At 33.3% G+C, this 12861-nt stretch overlaps 3 protein-coding genes across 7 annotated transcripts; 2 read left to right on the top strand and 1 right to left on the bottom strand.

Annotated features, from left to right (window-relative positions):
• Positions 1-506: 506 nt before the first annotated feature.
• On the top strand, positions 507-4664 carry LOC112782935 (inactive receptor-like serine/threonine-protein kinase At2g40270). Of its 3 annotated transcripts, none has more exons than XM_025825615.3 (10): positions 507-910; positions 1009-1150; positions 1492-1563; positions 1667-1810; positions 1895-2035; positions 2129-2637; positions 2766-2956; positions 3063-3195; positions 3773-4394; positions 4493-4664. In XM_025825615.3, the coding sequence occupies exons 1-9, from the start codon at positions 802-804 to the stop codon at positions 4366-4368; spliced, it is 2037 nt and encodes a 678-aa protein (XP_025681400.1). In that variant the 5' UTR covers positions 507-801; the 3' UTR covers positions 4369-4394; positions 4493-4664. The 3 variants fall into 3 exon arrangements, with proteins under 3 accessions (XP_025681400.1, XP_072085413.1, XP_072085414.1); XM_072229313.1 differs by having other exon boundaries at positions 571-910; positions 1667-1788; XM_072229312.1 differs by having other exon boundaries at positions 513-910; positions 1667-1788; positions 3773-4664.
• A 2707-nt stretch (positions 4665-7371) lies between these two features.
• LOC112784737 (non-classical arabinogalactan protein 30-like) lies at positions 7372-8281 on the top strand. Its single transcript, XM_025828036.2, has one exon. The coding sequence runs from the start codon at positions 7414-7416 to the stop codon at positions 7939-7941; it is 528 nt and encodes a 175-aa protein (XP_025683821.1). The 5' UTR covers positions 7372-7413; the 3' UTR covers positions 7942-8281.
• Positions 7499-11677, bottom strand: LOC112784736 (uncharacterized). Of its 3 annotated transcripts, XM_072229314.1 has the most exons (7): positions 11349-11659; positions 10837-11074; positions 10607-10751; positions 10312-10469; positions 9794-9878; positions 8459-9545; positions 7499-7625 (listed from the first exon to the last, which is right to left on the bottom strand). In XM_072229314.1, exons 2-6 carry the CDS (start codon positions 10917-10919, stop codon positions 8466-8468), a joined length of 1551 nt encoding a protein of 516 aa, XP_072085415.1. In that variant the 5' UTR covers positions 10920-11074; positions 11349-11659; the 3' UTR covers positions 7499-7625; positions 8459-8465. The 3 variants fall into 3 exon arrangements, with proteins under 3 accessions (XP_072085415.1, XP_025683818.1, XP_025683820.1); XM_025828033.3 differs by lacking the exon at positions 7499-7625 and having other exon boundaries at positions 8336-9545; positions 11349-11677; XM_025828035.3 differs by lacking the exon at positions 7499-7625 and having other exon boundaries at positions 8336-9539.
• Positions 11678-12861: the final 1184 nt, after the last annotated feature.

Below are 12861 nucleotides of genomic sequence, written 5' to 3' on the forward strand. Positions count from 1 at the left end.
CCATTTTAGAACCATTCCCCGCTTCAATTTGCGGTGAGTAACGCTTCAAACTATTTATTTATTTACTATACTTTTAGTATATAACGTGAAATTAATAATTTATGGTTGTAGTTTTTATCATTTTTTCTTTTTTATTGTGTAATTTTGGTTTAGAATTATTAAAAGGTAATACGTGAAATAATTTGTTATTATTATTATTATAAATTTTGATTATAAAATTTTGACAATACTTAAATAATATAACTAAAATTAATATTACACTTTTCAAATATTACACACATTTATACTATTATTATTCTAAACACGCTTGATCATACTTAAATATCATTACGTATTAATATGTCTAACCTCATTTTTAATATGTATTTTTGAAATAAATTTTAAAATATTATATATTATTATTTATTAAAAATAATATTTTATATAATTAAAATATCATTATAATTTACCTAAAATATATTTTATATTTTATATATTATCTCAATATTTTATAAGATTTTTTCCTTGTATCATAAATTAAATGTAATTATGCGACTTGTGATCTTACGCGCTTTGAAAATCCATTTGTTTGGGTCCAAACTCAAAAACTTTATTGCTTTTTAGTTTTTGCTTCAGAACATGTTTTCCATTTTTACAGCATAGTTGCATCTTTTCGACACTTTCCGAGACTCGTTCATTCATTTCATTTTAAACTCTCTTCAAAGTTTGTTTCTTTCCACAAAATCTCAATCTGGGTTCTTCTCCTTTATCCATTATTTTCCCCTTTCAACTTGAAGAAGAAGAAGAAGCAGCAGCAGCAGCATGAGCAAGAAGAACCGGAAATTCAGGGATCTTCATGGAGTTCTTAGCCTTCTAGCTTTGTGCTTGTTGTTTCAGAGCTTTGGTATATGCCACTCTTTGAACGAAGAAGGTACCTTTTCTTAGTGTTTTCAAGTTTTTGTGTGGATCAAAGGGATTATTAGAAAAAGGAGCTGAAGAAAAAAAAGTGGGGTTTGTGTGTTTTTGCAGGTAGAGCTCTATTGAAGTTGAAGGAAAGGATTGTGAGTGACCCTTTTGGAGCTTTGTCAGATTGGGTTGATGATCAAGTATCTGTTGACCCTTGCAATTGGTTTGGTGTTGAGTGTTCCTCATATGGAAGAGTTGTGGTCTTGTAAGTTCTCAAATCAGTATTTACAATTTGCTTTGACATTTGATCTTCATATCAAAGTTTGATAGGTTGTGTCTGTTCTTTTGGTTTTCGTTTTTTTTTTTTTTTCCAAGCTTATATATATACTTTGACTATTTGAGACTCTTCAGAATCATGTAAATATATGATAAAATCTCTGTAATTTAGATGTACCTTGACATTGAATTGAGTGATCGATTGGTCGGTGGTGGATGGTTGATGTAATAATTTTGGAATCATGTCCTTTTAAATCAAATGAGTAGTGTTCATATTGTCGAGGAGTGCTTAATCATGAGAACTTTTGCTTTTTCTATTTGGTTGGCCAGGAATTTGAAAGATCTTTGTCTTGGAGGAACTCTGACACCGGAGCTCGCGAACCTTGCTCATATAAAGTCCATGTAAGAAACTAATCATTACTTGGTTGCATTTTGCATTGCGGATTTACAGCTCCTTCTGAATGCTTTTATACTCTCTATTAACATTTTGATAAATGTGTTACAGTGTGTTGAGAAACAATTCTTTTTCCGGAATAGTTCCTGAATGTATTGTGCACTTGAAAGAATTGGAGGTTTTGGATTTGGGCTACAACAACTTCAGTGGACCTCTACCTGCAGATCTTGGGAGTAATATTTCGTTATCGATCCTGTAGGATTATACTCTTGAGACAATTCAATTTTACACTTTTCAAATGCCTTTCGCTGCTATTTACACAGTTTCTTCATTTTGCAGTTTGCTGGACAACAATGATCTTCTTGGTGGGTTCTCTCCTGAAATTAACAAATTGAGTATGCTTTCAGAATCTCAAGTAGACGAAAAACAACTGATTAATTCTGATAAAATGCCGGCTTGTACAGAAAGATACACCTCATGGTATGTTATCAAGCATTTGAAAATGGTATACTTGTTTTGTTTCCTATTCTCTTCTTTGATTCACAATCTTAACTTTTTACATCTTTTTAAAAGGCATGTTGGCCAAAACAGTTTACGGAGGCTACTGCAATCTCGTGGGCATGGCGATATTCATAATCGTGCAGCAGCTAATCCTCTTAGCCCTACTCCATCCCCTCAGCCAGATCCTTCTTTAGCTTCCCCTCGGCCGAGTCCTGCTTCTGCTCCTTCTCCCTCACAGTCAAGTCCTCCTTTTGCTTCTCCATCCCCATCGGAAAAACCACAACCACGGCTAAAGCCTGTTTCTCGCAATAGAAACAATTCTGTTGCTCCTCCTACTGCTTCACCACATGGAAATAATTCTGCTTCCCCTCCTACCGGTTCAACTTCAGGCTCTAAGATACAACCTGAAACCAAATCATCAAAGAGTCATCTAGCTGTTATCTTGGCCGGAGTTCTGGGTGGTGCTGCATTTCTTATTGTTTCGAGCATTGGGATATATCTCTGTAAAACGAACAAGGTAGCTACTGTAAAACCTTGGGCGACAGGATTAAGTGGACAGCTTCAAAAGGCATTTGTGACAGGTAATTCTACACATTTCTTGTAGTTCAGTTCACTGACATGCACACACTGCATTAAGAATTAGGAGCTTCGACTTGGAGCGGCATTATGTTTAATTTCATCATATGAAGGTTTCTGCATTCATTTTCAGGTGTGCCAAAGTTAAAGAGATCCGAGCTTGAGGCAGCATGTGAAGATTTCAGTAATGTAATCGGCACATCGCCCATTGGTACAATTTACAAAGGGACTTTATCTAGTGGTGTTGAAATAGCTGTAGCATCTATTACAAAGGAAGACTCCAAGAATTGGTCAAAGACTTCAGAAACGCAATTTCGGAAGAAGGTATGCAATCACTAAAAAGAAAAAGGAAAATACAGTATTTGTTCTTTCAGGTTGTCAATTTAAGTAGTTGTATGAAAGCTAACTTTATAAGCAATAATGGTTTCAGATTGATACACTATCGAAAATGAACCACAAGAATTTTGTAAATCTTATTGGATTTTGTGAAGAAGAGGAACCGTTCACCAGAATGGTGGTCTTCGAATATGCCCCGAACGGAACACTATTTGAGCATTTACACAGTGAGTACCTATCATTTTGTTTATGCCATTTCGTCGAAAGTAAATTTATGATTTTGTAGACACCAATTCAAATATGTAATTCTCAACTCTGCTGGTATTATACAGCATTTACTTCAGTTTCTGGTCAAGATACATTCAGTTTTTATTGAAGTTTGTTCTATTACTCAAATTTACCCTTTAGCCATTCATATTAGGACTAATTTGCTATTAATATGAACTTTTCGGTAACACCATATATGATTATTGAATTACTACTATAATTTTCAACACTAAAATGTCTCGGTTTTTTTTGGATTGCATCTTATCACAGTTTAGAAGTTAATAGTGTGAAGGAATGTCCAAAAAAACAAAAGAAAAAAAAAATATGAATCTTATCTAGCTGTGTTTATAGTGGCAAAATGTTCAAACCTCTTATTTTGCAAGGAGTGATGAGCGAAATTGCTGTTAGGAATGTGAACATGATGTTTTGCTGTATTTTATTTTCAATTTTGGAAGCATTAATTGTTGCTTTTGAGGAACTTCTTTTAGCATCCTTCAAGTAAAAAACTGACATATCGGATTTTGTTGCAAATTTCAGTAAAAGAAGCCGAGCATTTGGAGTGGGGAACAAGACTTCGAGTCGCAATGGGAATGGCTTACTGCTTGCAACATATGCACCAGTTGGACCCTCCAATGGCCCATAGCAACCTTGACTCTCAAGCTATCCACCTCACCGATGATTATGCAGCCAAAGTATCAGACTTCAGTTACCTGAATGAAATAGTTTCGGCCGACACAAAAGCCGGTGCTAGAAAACACACCACTGACACTACATTAACAAGTAATGTTCACAGTTTTGGAGTCATATTACTTGAAATAGTAACCGGCCGGCTTCCTTCCTCGGCAGATAGTGGCTCTATTGGAGACTGGATGTTGCCCTTCTTACAAGGCAACCGCCGGTCGCTCAGCGAAATCATTGATCCGACACTATTGTCTTTCCAAGAAGAACAGCTCCAGGGAATCACTGCTTTGATCAAGTCTTGCATGGATCGCGATCCACAGCGAAGACCAACAATGAAAGAGGTGAGTGAGAGATTGAGAGAGATAACGAAGATTACGCCGGAACAGGCCGTTCCGAAGCTTTCACCACTTTGGTGGGCAGAGCTTGAGATTTCTTCTTTGGATGCAAGCTGAGTGAAATCTTGAAATAATGCAAGATTGTAAGTATTGGATCTTTTTACCATTTTTTCCATCTTTGAAGGTACGAAAAAAGGTAATCACACGTTAGATTGATACAAATCTTGTGTATCTATTGTAGGAGTGGCCAATCACTTGTACATAAGGGAGATTAAGGGATGAAAAAAAATGGTGATTTTTTTGTTTGTTTATTTGGGTGCTTTGTTTAATTATTATGGTGTATGAAATTACACTAACAAAAATGAAAACAAAAAAAAAGGTTCTATATATCAGTTAATTTTTCGATTGGTGAATTAAAGATATATAAATTTCTTTATTATGTTCTTCCAAATAGAAGTGACGTTTTTCTTAACACTCAAATTTTTATATTACGTCTATACAAAAAATTAATTATTAATTAATCACTGCATATAAAAATACATATTTGACATATCAAATTTTTTTATTATATTACTTAAACAATTTTCGATTTTAATTATTCTATTTTAATATATTTGATTATTTTAATAATTAATTATTTAATTTAAAATTATATTAATCAATATATGTATAAATATATTCTTACCCATATTAGTTGATTTAGAAATTAATTTTTTTGTGTAGTCTACTCATCTACATATGAATTGTTAAACATGGTTTTCTATCTGAAGAATATTTTTTGTGGTGTGACGAAGTTGAAAGTTTGTTTTGTAGTATATTTGATTGAAAAAGTCAAAGTCAAAGTCTTCTAGAGGGCTAGTTACTAATATAAACCATGAAGTATGAAGATGCCAATTATGAAGTGCCAAGCAAATACAACCTGTCAATTATAGATAACAGCAGAAAATTTCCGCGGCATTATTGCGGCTCTTTTTCAATAATGCTCTCTCCAAATCAAAATAATTATCATCTTAGACAGAGCAATACATAATAAATTAATGTATTCAACTAATTTATTGTTTTTAATTTTAATGCATTCTTTTATTCAAATTGTCATGTAATCATTTCTTTTAAAAATTTAAGCTAATAGGATGATGATTATATCTTTAATACATTTTTTAGATAAGAAGATTTCTTAAGTTTATGTAAAATTTTACATAAATTGTTTACTTTTTTTTTGAAATTTTTTTATGTATTTATTTATTTTTTACTATAAAAAATATTGTTTAGACTCTTCACCACATAAATTACATGTAAATTACAATAGGTTAAAATAATGAAATTCAGATTATAATTTAGTAAGGCTTACTTAGAATGAAAAAAAATAAAGTTAATCTAAAAGATAATTATTCTCTTATTTTTATCACTTTACAAATTTTAAAAGATAAATCATATTCAATTGGATGTTAATTTAATTAAGACGGAAAAAAACATGATGGTGATTGCTTTTGCTATAAGGAAGTTGCTAATTTGAAGATGACGTATTTGACCCAAGCACGTCCAATTCTGCCCATCGTTATGGAAAATTTTGAAAAATCATATCCTAAACATACAATAAAACATACAAAGATTAAAACGTTTTTGGTCTATTTTGAACAAAAATAATATGGATGCCGTCAATGTCACTCAAAACTTTTCCTTGAGTTTGTCTTTATGTCATATAACAATATATTTGTTTGTTGATGCAGTCAAATATATATATATATAACTGACGACATATGTTTATATATTAAAAGGAATTTAATTTTGATACATTAATTAATTAATTAATAGTTTAAAGTGGTTTTATATATGTATTTAATAACATAATATTATATTAATAAAAAAATAATTTTTTATATTGATGGCGTAAATAATCGTTCAAAAGAACCGATATGATTGGACACTTGTGTAAGACGTTTTTTACTATCAACACATCAAAATTAAACTTTAATAATAATAATAATAATAATATTCAAGTGAGATTATTTTGGTATGTGAAATAAGGTGCACATTCTAAGTTTTAAAATTTACATCAATGATTAAAATTTAAAAATATTTAAATGATACATAATTCTTTAAAAATATCATGCACTTTTATATTTTACTTTTGATTATTTATGTAAAGTATAATGGTTAAGATTTATCGTTATTATTCTTATAATTAACCACTTTGCTTCTTTGATATGCTTCTAAACTTGATAAATGGTTACTGAAACTAACTTTTATAACTAATAATCACTTGCAAAGGGAGTTGACTCTTTCTACTGTGTCGAATATATTTCAAGCAGGTGAAGCAAAACTAAAGCTTTAAGTCAAGTCATTAGATATTAATATTTTTGGTCAAATATACATTCTCCTAAGGCAATATTACTCAATTATGCTAAAATCCTTTATATGAAAACCCCCAAAAAAGGTTAAAATCCTTTCTGTATTAGATTAGAAGCATATTCAAATTTAAACAGTATACCTTTCTTATAATAAAAGAGATGAATCTGGACTGAACAATAGTATAAGTCAAAAAACAATGATGATAGAAATGTAAGATAACAAAGACAAATTTTTGAGTCACTAGCCGCGCCTAATGGCTATGCTAAATTTTTGAATCTTACTTATTTTTTGTTTGCTATAAAGCTCTCTGTAAATTCTTAATATTTAAGCTTTGATACTCAAATTCAAAATAGATAAAATGATAAGAATCGATGTTTTATGAACAGAGAGAGATCACTTCTATGTGAAAAATAATCAACAAAAAGTATCACTGAAAAAAAGAGCTTAGATTTAGAAACCCAACTAAATTTTTATAGATTAAAAAAACTAAAATATAAAATTACAGAAACCAAAATTAAAATCAATAACAATTAACAACCCTATTGTTTAAACCTTTTCAATATTATGATTTATCCACATCAAGAAAATATGTACATGATGAACAAAGGTGGCCTTCACGTAGATACATAAATTAAAATGACAAACATTTATCAGTACCAAAGTGGAGGGCACGTTGGTCTACATCATCAATGACCATCAAGGCATCAACTATATATATAAACATACACCAGTTTATGAAAATGCATCTTTATTTCTAGTCGCTTCTGTCGCTTAACTCTTTCTAGTTCTTTCACTTTCACACCCCGCCAAGTTATGGCAACCATACACTTCAATATTCTTTCTATCTTGCTTCTCATAGTTGCATTCTCTTATACAGAAGCTGATTATAATATTGTTCCAAAAACAACAGAGAAGAAAATAGAGGTGGTGGTGGAATCCATAGTGTACTGTCAAAGTTGTAAGCACCTTGGAACATGGTCATTGAATGGAGCAAAGCCAATTCCTTCAGCAAAAGTAAGTGTAACCTGCAATAGCCATAAGGGTCATGTTAGCTACTACAAGGTCTTTGAGACAGATAAAAATGGTTACCTATATGCACCACTTGAAGGGTTCAAGATGGAGAATTATCTACTTGATCATCCTCTGCACTCTTGTTATGTTAAGCCTATTTGGTCCCCGCTTGAGAATTGCAACCTTCTCTCAAATTTGAATTATGGTCTGAATGGCGCTTCGCTTCGATTCGAGAACAAGAGATTGCGTGGAAGCAAATATGAGGCAGCTATCTATGCTGCAGGACCCTTGGCTTTCCGTCCCTCTGACTGTGCCCAGGTTCACTATTAGGATCTAGTTGCAAGTTGAAGTTTTGGAGAAGGAATCAAAGAACAAAATAAACGGGGGAAAAGTTTCCTCTTTACACTTCAAGGCTTCCCTTTCTTCCAAATTCTCCAAAATCAAAAATCAAACTAAAAAAAAAAACACTTTTTTAATGTATCAAACAATTAGTCAATTACCCTTGACCCAAGCATTGATATATGCTTCATCAAGTTTTCTCTTATTTTTTGCACCCCCCCCCCCCTTTTTTTCTGTTTTTTCCCTCTTGGTTTATTTTTCTTGTAATATTCATTATGTAATTGTTTTATGCCTTTTTATGATGAGTTGAATTGTAATGCTGGTCCAGTCACTCTTTGGTTTCATTTACATTTCTCACATTGAACTCTAAATTCACAGGCAATTTGTATAAACCAGAAACTTTGTTGGGGAATAAAAAGGACAACAGAAAACTCACATTTGGGTGCCTCCCAAAAATCAAATGCATATTCTTACAACTTATAAATTGTAATCATTGTTAATCAATCACCTTGCTCTTAAAAATCCAATGGCATATTAAACATCTTGTTTATGTTGTCCATCGCTTCCTTTGTGTGGATAGTTGGCTCATATAACTCGCATTCCTTTGACTTTCGCGAAAATTTTGGTGGTGGCGCAACTTGTTGCTGCTCCATATCATCATCAGCAAGGATTGAAAAGCCATCAAGTTCCTTTCCCCTGTTGATCTCAGGAGCTTTCTCCAGTTTCATTGATCTTTTTTTCCTAACAAAATCCATTGGCTTTCCAAACATGTTATTTATGTCATTCATGGCTTCCTTCATGTTGATTGTTGGGTCCACCAAACCATGGTGGCAAACATTCTCCACCTCTGGCTCATCCAAGATTGCAGAGCCAACAAATCTGCACACAACTGTATCCTCTCTAAACTTTGATTTATGGGAACTTTCTTCGTCTCTATCACTAGATTTTTCAGAAGGAAGATCCTTGGGATGGGGGAAAACCAAACCATTCGGTTGTGAAGCTGATGAAGTAGAATCTTCATGTGAATTCGCATTTACATCACTGGTCTCAGAGAATCCTTCATCATCAATATATATCTTAAGTAGTTCTTGGGGAGGTTGGCTGGCTTCAGTTCTCTTCTGCGAAGAACCAGTTGGTTTCATTCCATTATCCAAGTTTTCGTCAACAAATACTTCAAACCCATTCTTCATACTACGATCTTCCTTCAACTGGTTTCTCTGTGATTTCCGGGGTACTGGGACTGTCTCTAATGGTGCCCGGAACATGCTGTTAATGGCATTCATGGCCTCCTTCATATTTATTGTGGGATCCACCAGTCCATGATGGCATGCATCTTCTGCTTCTGATTTCCCAACAATGGCAGTGTCAACAAATTTAGATACAACTACTGTGTTCTCCCCCAAAACCCTCTTGCATTCATCTTTTCTATTCTTTACATTTCTATCATTGGCATCATCAGCTTCAGAACTCACAACTTGGGGTCCCTTTTGCACACCCTCAACACTGCATGCTCCACTGCTTCCCTCAATATTATTCGCAACAGAAGGGTTGCCTTTTGCAGCCAGAGGTCTTCTGGCACCTCTCACTTCCTGCTTCTGAAGGAGCAGAAGTTAGCTAATTCAATAATTAACTGACAAAATTTTTCCGGTACTCACTCCAGCCTCAGATACTGATCCAGCATGCAGCCGTCCACCATTAGATAACATGTAGGGTCTTATCGACATAGTTCTCACAATCAATCGAATGGTGGAGGGATGTATGTTGACCTAGTGTTTGGGGCAAGATGAGAACAGAACATCTCTCAACAAAGTAAAAACTAAGAACGATGGAGAAATCAAAATACATTGTTTCTCTTGTTATTCCTACGTTCCATGCGCTGAAGGAATTGATCATATGATTTCTGCAACTCATCCATAGGCTCTGCAAGGCTGACCCAAAAATAAAGGCAATATGAGGAAAAACATCACGAGTTTCATCACAATTGCTGATTTTGGGCAAAGAGAAACCACAATAAACATCCATAGCAATTATAGCTAATTAATGTGGCAGTAAACAGAGTATGTGTTACGAGTTAGGATCTTAGAGAGGAATAGAAAGGCTTGGTAATTAAAGCGGAATCCATTTTTACCCTTTATTTTAAGCCCTTCCCTTCTTTTCCCTATAAGATTGGAACTCAGAAACACCCTAAATTGAAATTTTCAAAGTTCATTGAAAATAATAACTTCAGCATATTCCAATAGGAAACTCATTAGGGTCTTCTAGCTTCTATCCCCATTTCATGGCTAATTATATTTATAGCATCACTTAAAAAAAATAAAAAAAGGAAATAAAGCAAGATGCTGATTACAGCAAATAACTTACTTCTTCACTCCAAGATGGTACATCCTCTCAGCCTCATCATACTTCTTGCTTTTCTCATAGAAAAGTGCATATGCTTGGTAGAATTGACAGCGCTTTGTTCCAATATGATTAGCTTCCATTGTTCTCAAAAGTTCTCCAGGATCATCCACAAAGTCCATCTTCATTATAACAAAAAGGAACACAAAATCACTGATCAATATAACCATCACTCTATCTCAACCTAAAGTAATAAACCCTAAAAAACTAAACTTTTTTAAACCTTAGTTATGCAGAATGGTAAGAGAAAGGGGGTTACCAAGTGAAGCCAAACGCGAAGGTAGCGCATGTCGTTTCTGTAACGGCGATCGAGCTGGAACTTTTGTGCGCATTTCTGCAACAACACTGGTAGCTTTTCCTTGAGGGCTTCAGGGGCAAAACTGTCCTTCATCTTTCGGATACCCCTGCAAACGTTTGTAAGTGAGTGAAGAATTTTATTTTACTTCTTCAAAATCTGAACTGCAGAAAGAGAAAGCGAGAGTTAAGCACCGGAGCCATGGAAGAAGCGGGTCTTTTCCAGTGTAGTTGCTGACTTCATTTATTATCGAAGAAAGCATTTCTTCGTGAGACATTTAGGTAGTGAATCGGCGGCGGCGACGGTGAGGGTGGACGGTGGTCGTTGCAGTGATGATTTGGTCACTTATTCATGGAAGTAGTTTGAATTTGAGTCTGAGCGGCTAGGGGTGTTCGCGGTGCCTTTTGGTGTTCTCACTTTCACTGATTCAAACTGCATAAATATCCCCAAACAAAATTTAGAACCAAAAAATTAAAACCAAGAACAAAAGAAATCAGAATAAAAATTAGAACACAACCAAAAATAGAACAAAACCAAAACCCTAAACAAAAAATTAGAAGAACCAAAGAACAGCCTAATATCCAAAAATCAGAAACAAAAATAAAAAAACGAGAGACATAACTAAAAATTAGAACAGCACCAAGAACAATTAATCATATAAAAATTCAATTAGAACAAATAATTAGAAGAGGGAAACGGAAATTACTTAAAGCTCCATTCCAAATGCAGGGTACGACGGATCCGACAACAGCAAGGAGACAGAGACTGAGCGAAGATGGCGACTGCGATGGGGCTAGACGGCTGAACAGAAACAACGGCGACTGCGCAAGGGACTGGCACCTTGACGGATCCGGGGGGTGGAAGCTGGAGAGGGAGGACTGGACGGTGGCGCTGCGAACGGAAGGGAAGGCGTGCGCCGTGCAGGGCTGGACAGTGACGCTGGAACACCCCTACTGCCCGACGGAGAGTGGAGTGAAGTGAGGGCCGAGGGGCTGTGACGCTGTGTGTGTGTGATGTGACTCTCAGTTGGAGAGTGGAGAGGGAATATTTTTGAAATTTTAAACTATACTCGCCGGTTCGGTCTGATTTGGTTCAGATTTTTTCTTGCACAATCGAAAGTCAAACCAAACCAGTCTAAAAACAACAAGAATTCAATATTTGGTTTTTAATTTTTTTTAGTTCGGTTCGTCGAATTCTTCGGCTTTGTTCGATTTTTAACACTCTATCTGTTGTGATAAGGGAGGAGTTGGATGTCCATTAATACTTTGGCGGCTTAGTTTCTTATTGAAAGAAGGCTTTAATGAAGTTTGAAAAATCAAGCTTTTTAAACCTCCCCTAATAACACACATCAATAACAAAACATTTTTCTCTTTCTATACATTACAATAATATAAATTCTCTATTTTTTCTATGTCTCCGTAGATTTTAAGTTTACAATATATACAATATGGTAAATTATATAGTAAAGATGTAAGTTTATAAATTTTTTCTTTAATAGAATGAAAGAGAGATTGATAAAGATAGGACCCACATCTATTCTATCTATTCTATCTATATAAAAATCGGATTTCTGTACTTAATGATGGAGATGACGTGGCATGTTCCGGAGAGTGTTTCCCGATTTAATTATTTTAACTCATTCAATACAATTTATTGCAATGACTTAATGATTTCAACTACTTGATTTAATTAAATATTTAAATATCAATATAATTTAATATAATTTATATTACTTAATTAATTATACTACATTAATTGTAATTCGTTATATTAGTAAATTAGTTTTTTTATTTATGAAGTCTAAAATAAAATAAATAATTTATTGTTTATTCTAATTAAATTTATTAAATTTAATTATATATTATATATGAATTAATGTTAATTTATAAATTATTTTATATTATAATATTCAATAAAATAAATTGTAAATTACTTTAAATTATATACGCACAGAAAAATGGATTTAAATGTGATTTATATAGTATAGATAGTATTTAATTAAGTATGGTGCATTTTTAAGTGTTTTGATATGACTTAATTATATCAACTAATTGATTTGATTAGATATTTAAATATCAATGTAATTTATTATAGTATATAATACTTGATTAATTTCATTACATTAATTGTAATTCATTATATTAGTTAATTGGTTTATTCATTTATAAAGTCTTAAATAAAATAAATAATTTGTTGTTTATTCTAATTGAATTCATTAG

The sequence above is a fragment of the Arachis hypogaea genome, chromosome 20 (genome assembly GCF_003086295.3).
Source record: "Arachis hypogaea cultivar Tifrunner chromosome 20, arahy.Tifrunner.gnm2.J5K5, whole genome shotgun sequence".
Lineage (NCBI taxonomy): Eukaryota > Viridiplantae > Streptophyta > Magnoliopsida > Fabales > Fabaceae > Arachis > Arachis hypogaea.

Bases quoted from the DNA above. Each gene is read 5' to 3' on its own strand.
- LOC112782935 (XM_025825615.3), top strand. From the start codon at position 802: ATGAGCAAGAAGAACCGGAAATTCAGGGATCTTCATGGAGTTCTTAGC. The intron at 911-1,008 runs GTACCTTTTCTT...GTGTTTTTGCAG, and splicing joins CCACTCTTTGAACGAAGAAG to GTAGAGCTCTATTGAAGTTG. The intron at 2,957-3,062 runs GTATGCAATCAC...TAATGGTTTCAG, and splicing joins AAACGCAATTTCGGAAGAAG to ATTGATACACTATCGAAAAT.
- LOC112784737 (XM_025828036.2), top strand. From the start codon at position 7,414: ATGGCAACCATACACTTCAATATTCTTTCTATCTTGCTTCTCATAGTT.
- LOC112784736 (XM_072229314.1), bottom strand. From the start codon at position 10,919: ATGTCTCACGAAGAAATGCTTTCTTCGATAATAAATGAAGTCAGCAAC. The intron at 9,879-10,311 runs GTAAGTTATTTG...TTTTTGGGTCAG, and splicing joins TACCATCTTGGAGTGAAGAA to CCTTGCAGAGCCTATGGATG. The intron at 9,546-9,793 runs GTATTTTGATTT...CTGCTCCTTCAG, and splicing joins GGAATAACAAGAGAAACAAT to AAGCAGGAAGTGAGAGGTGC.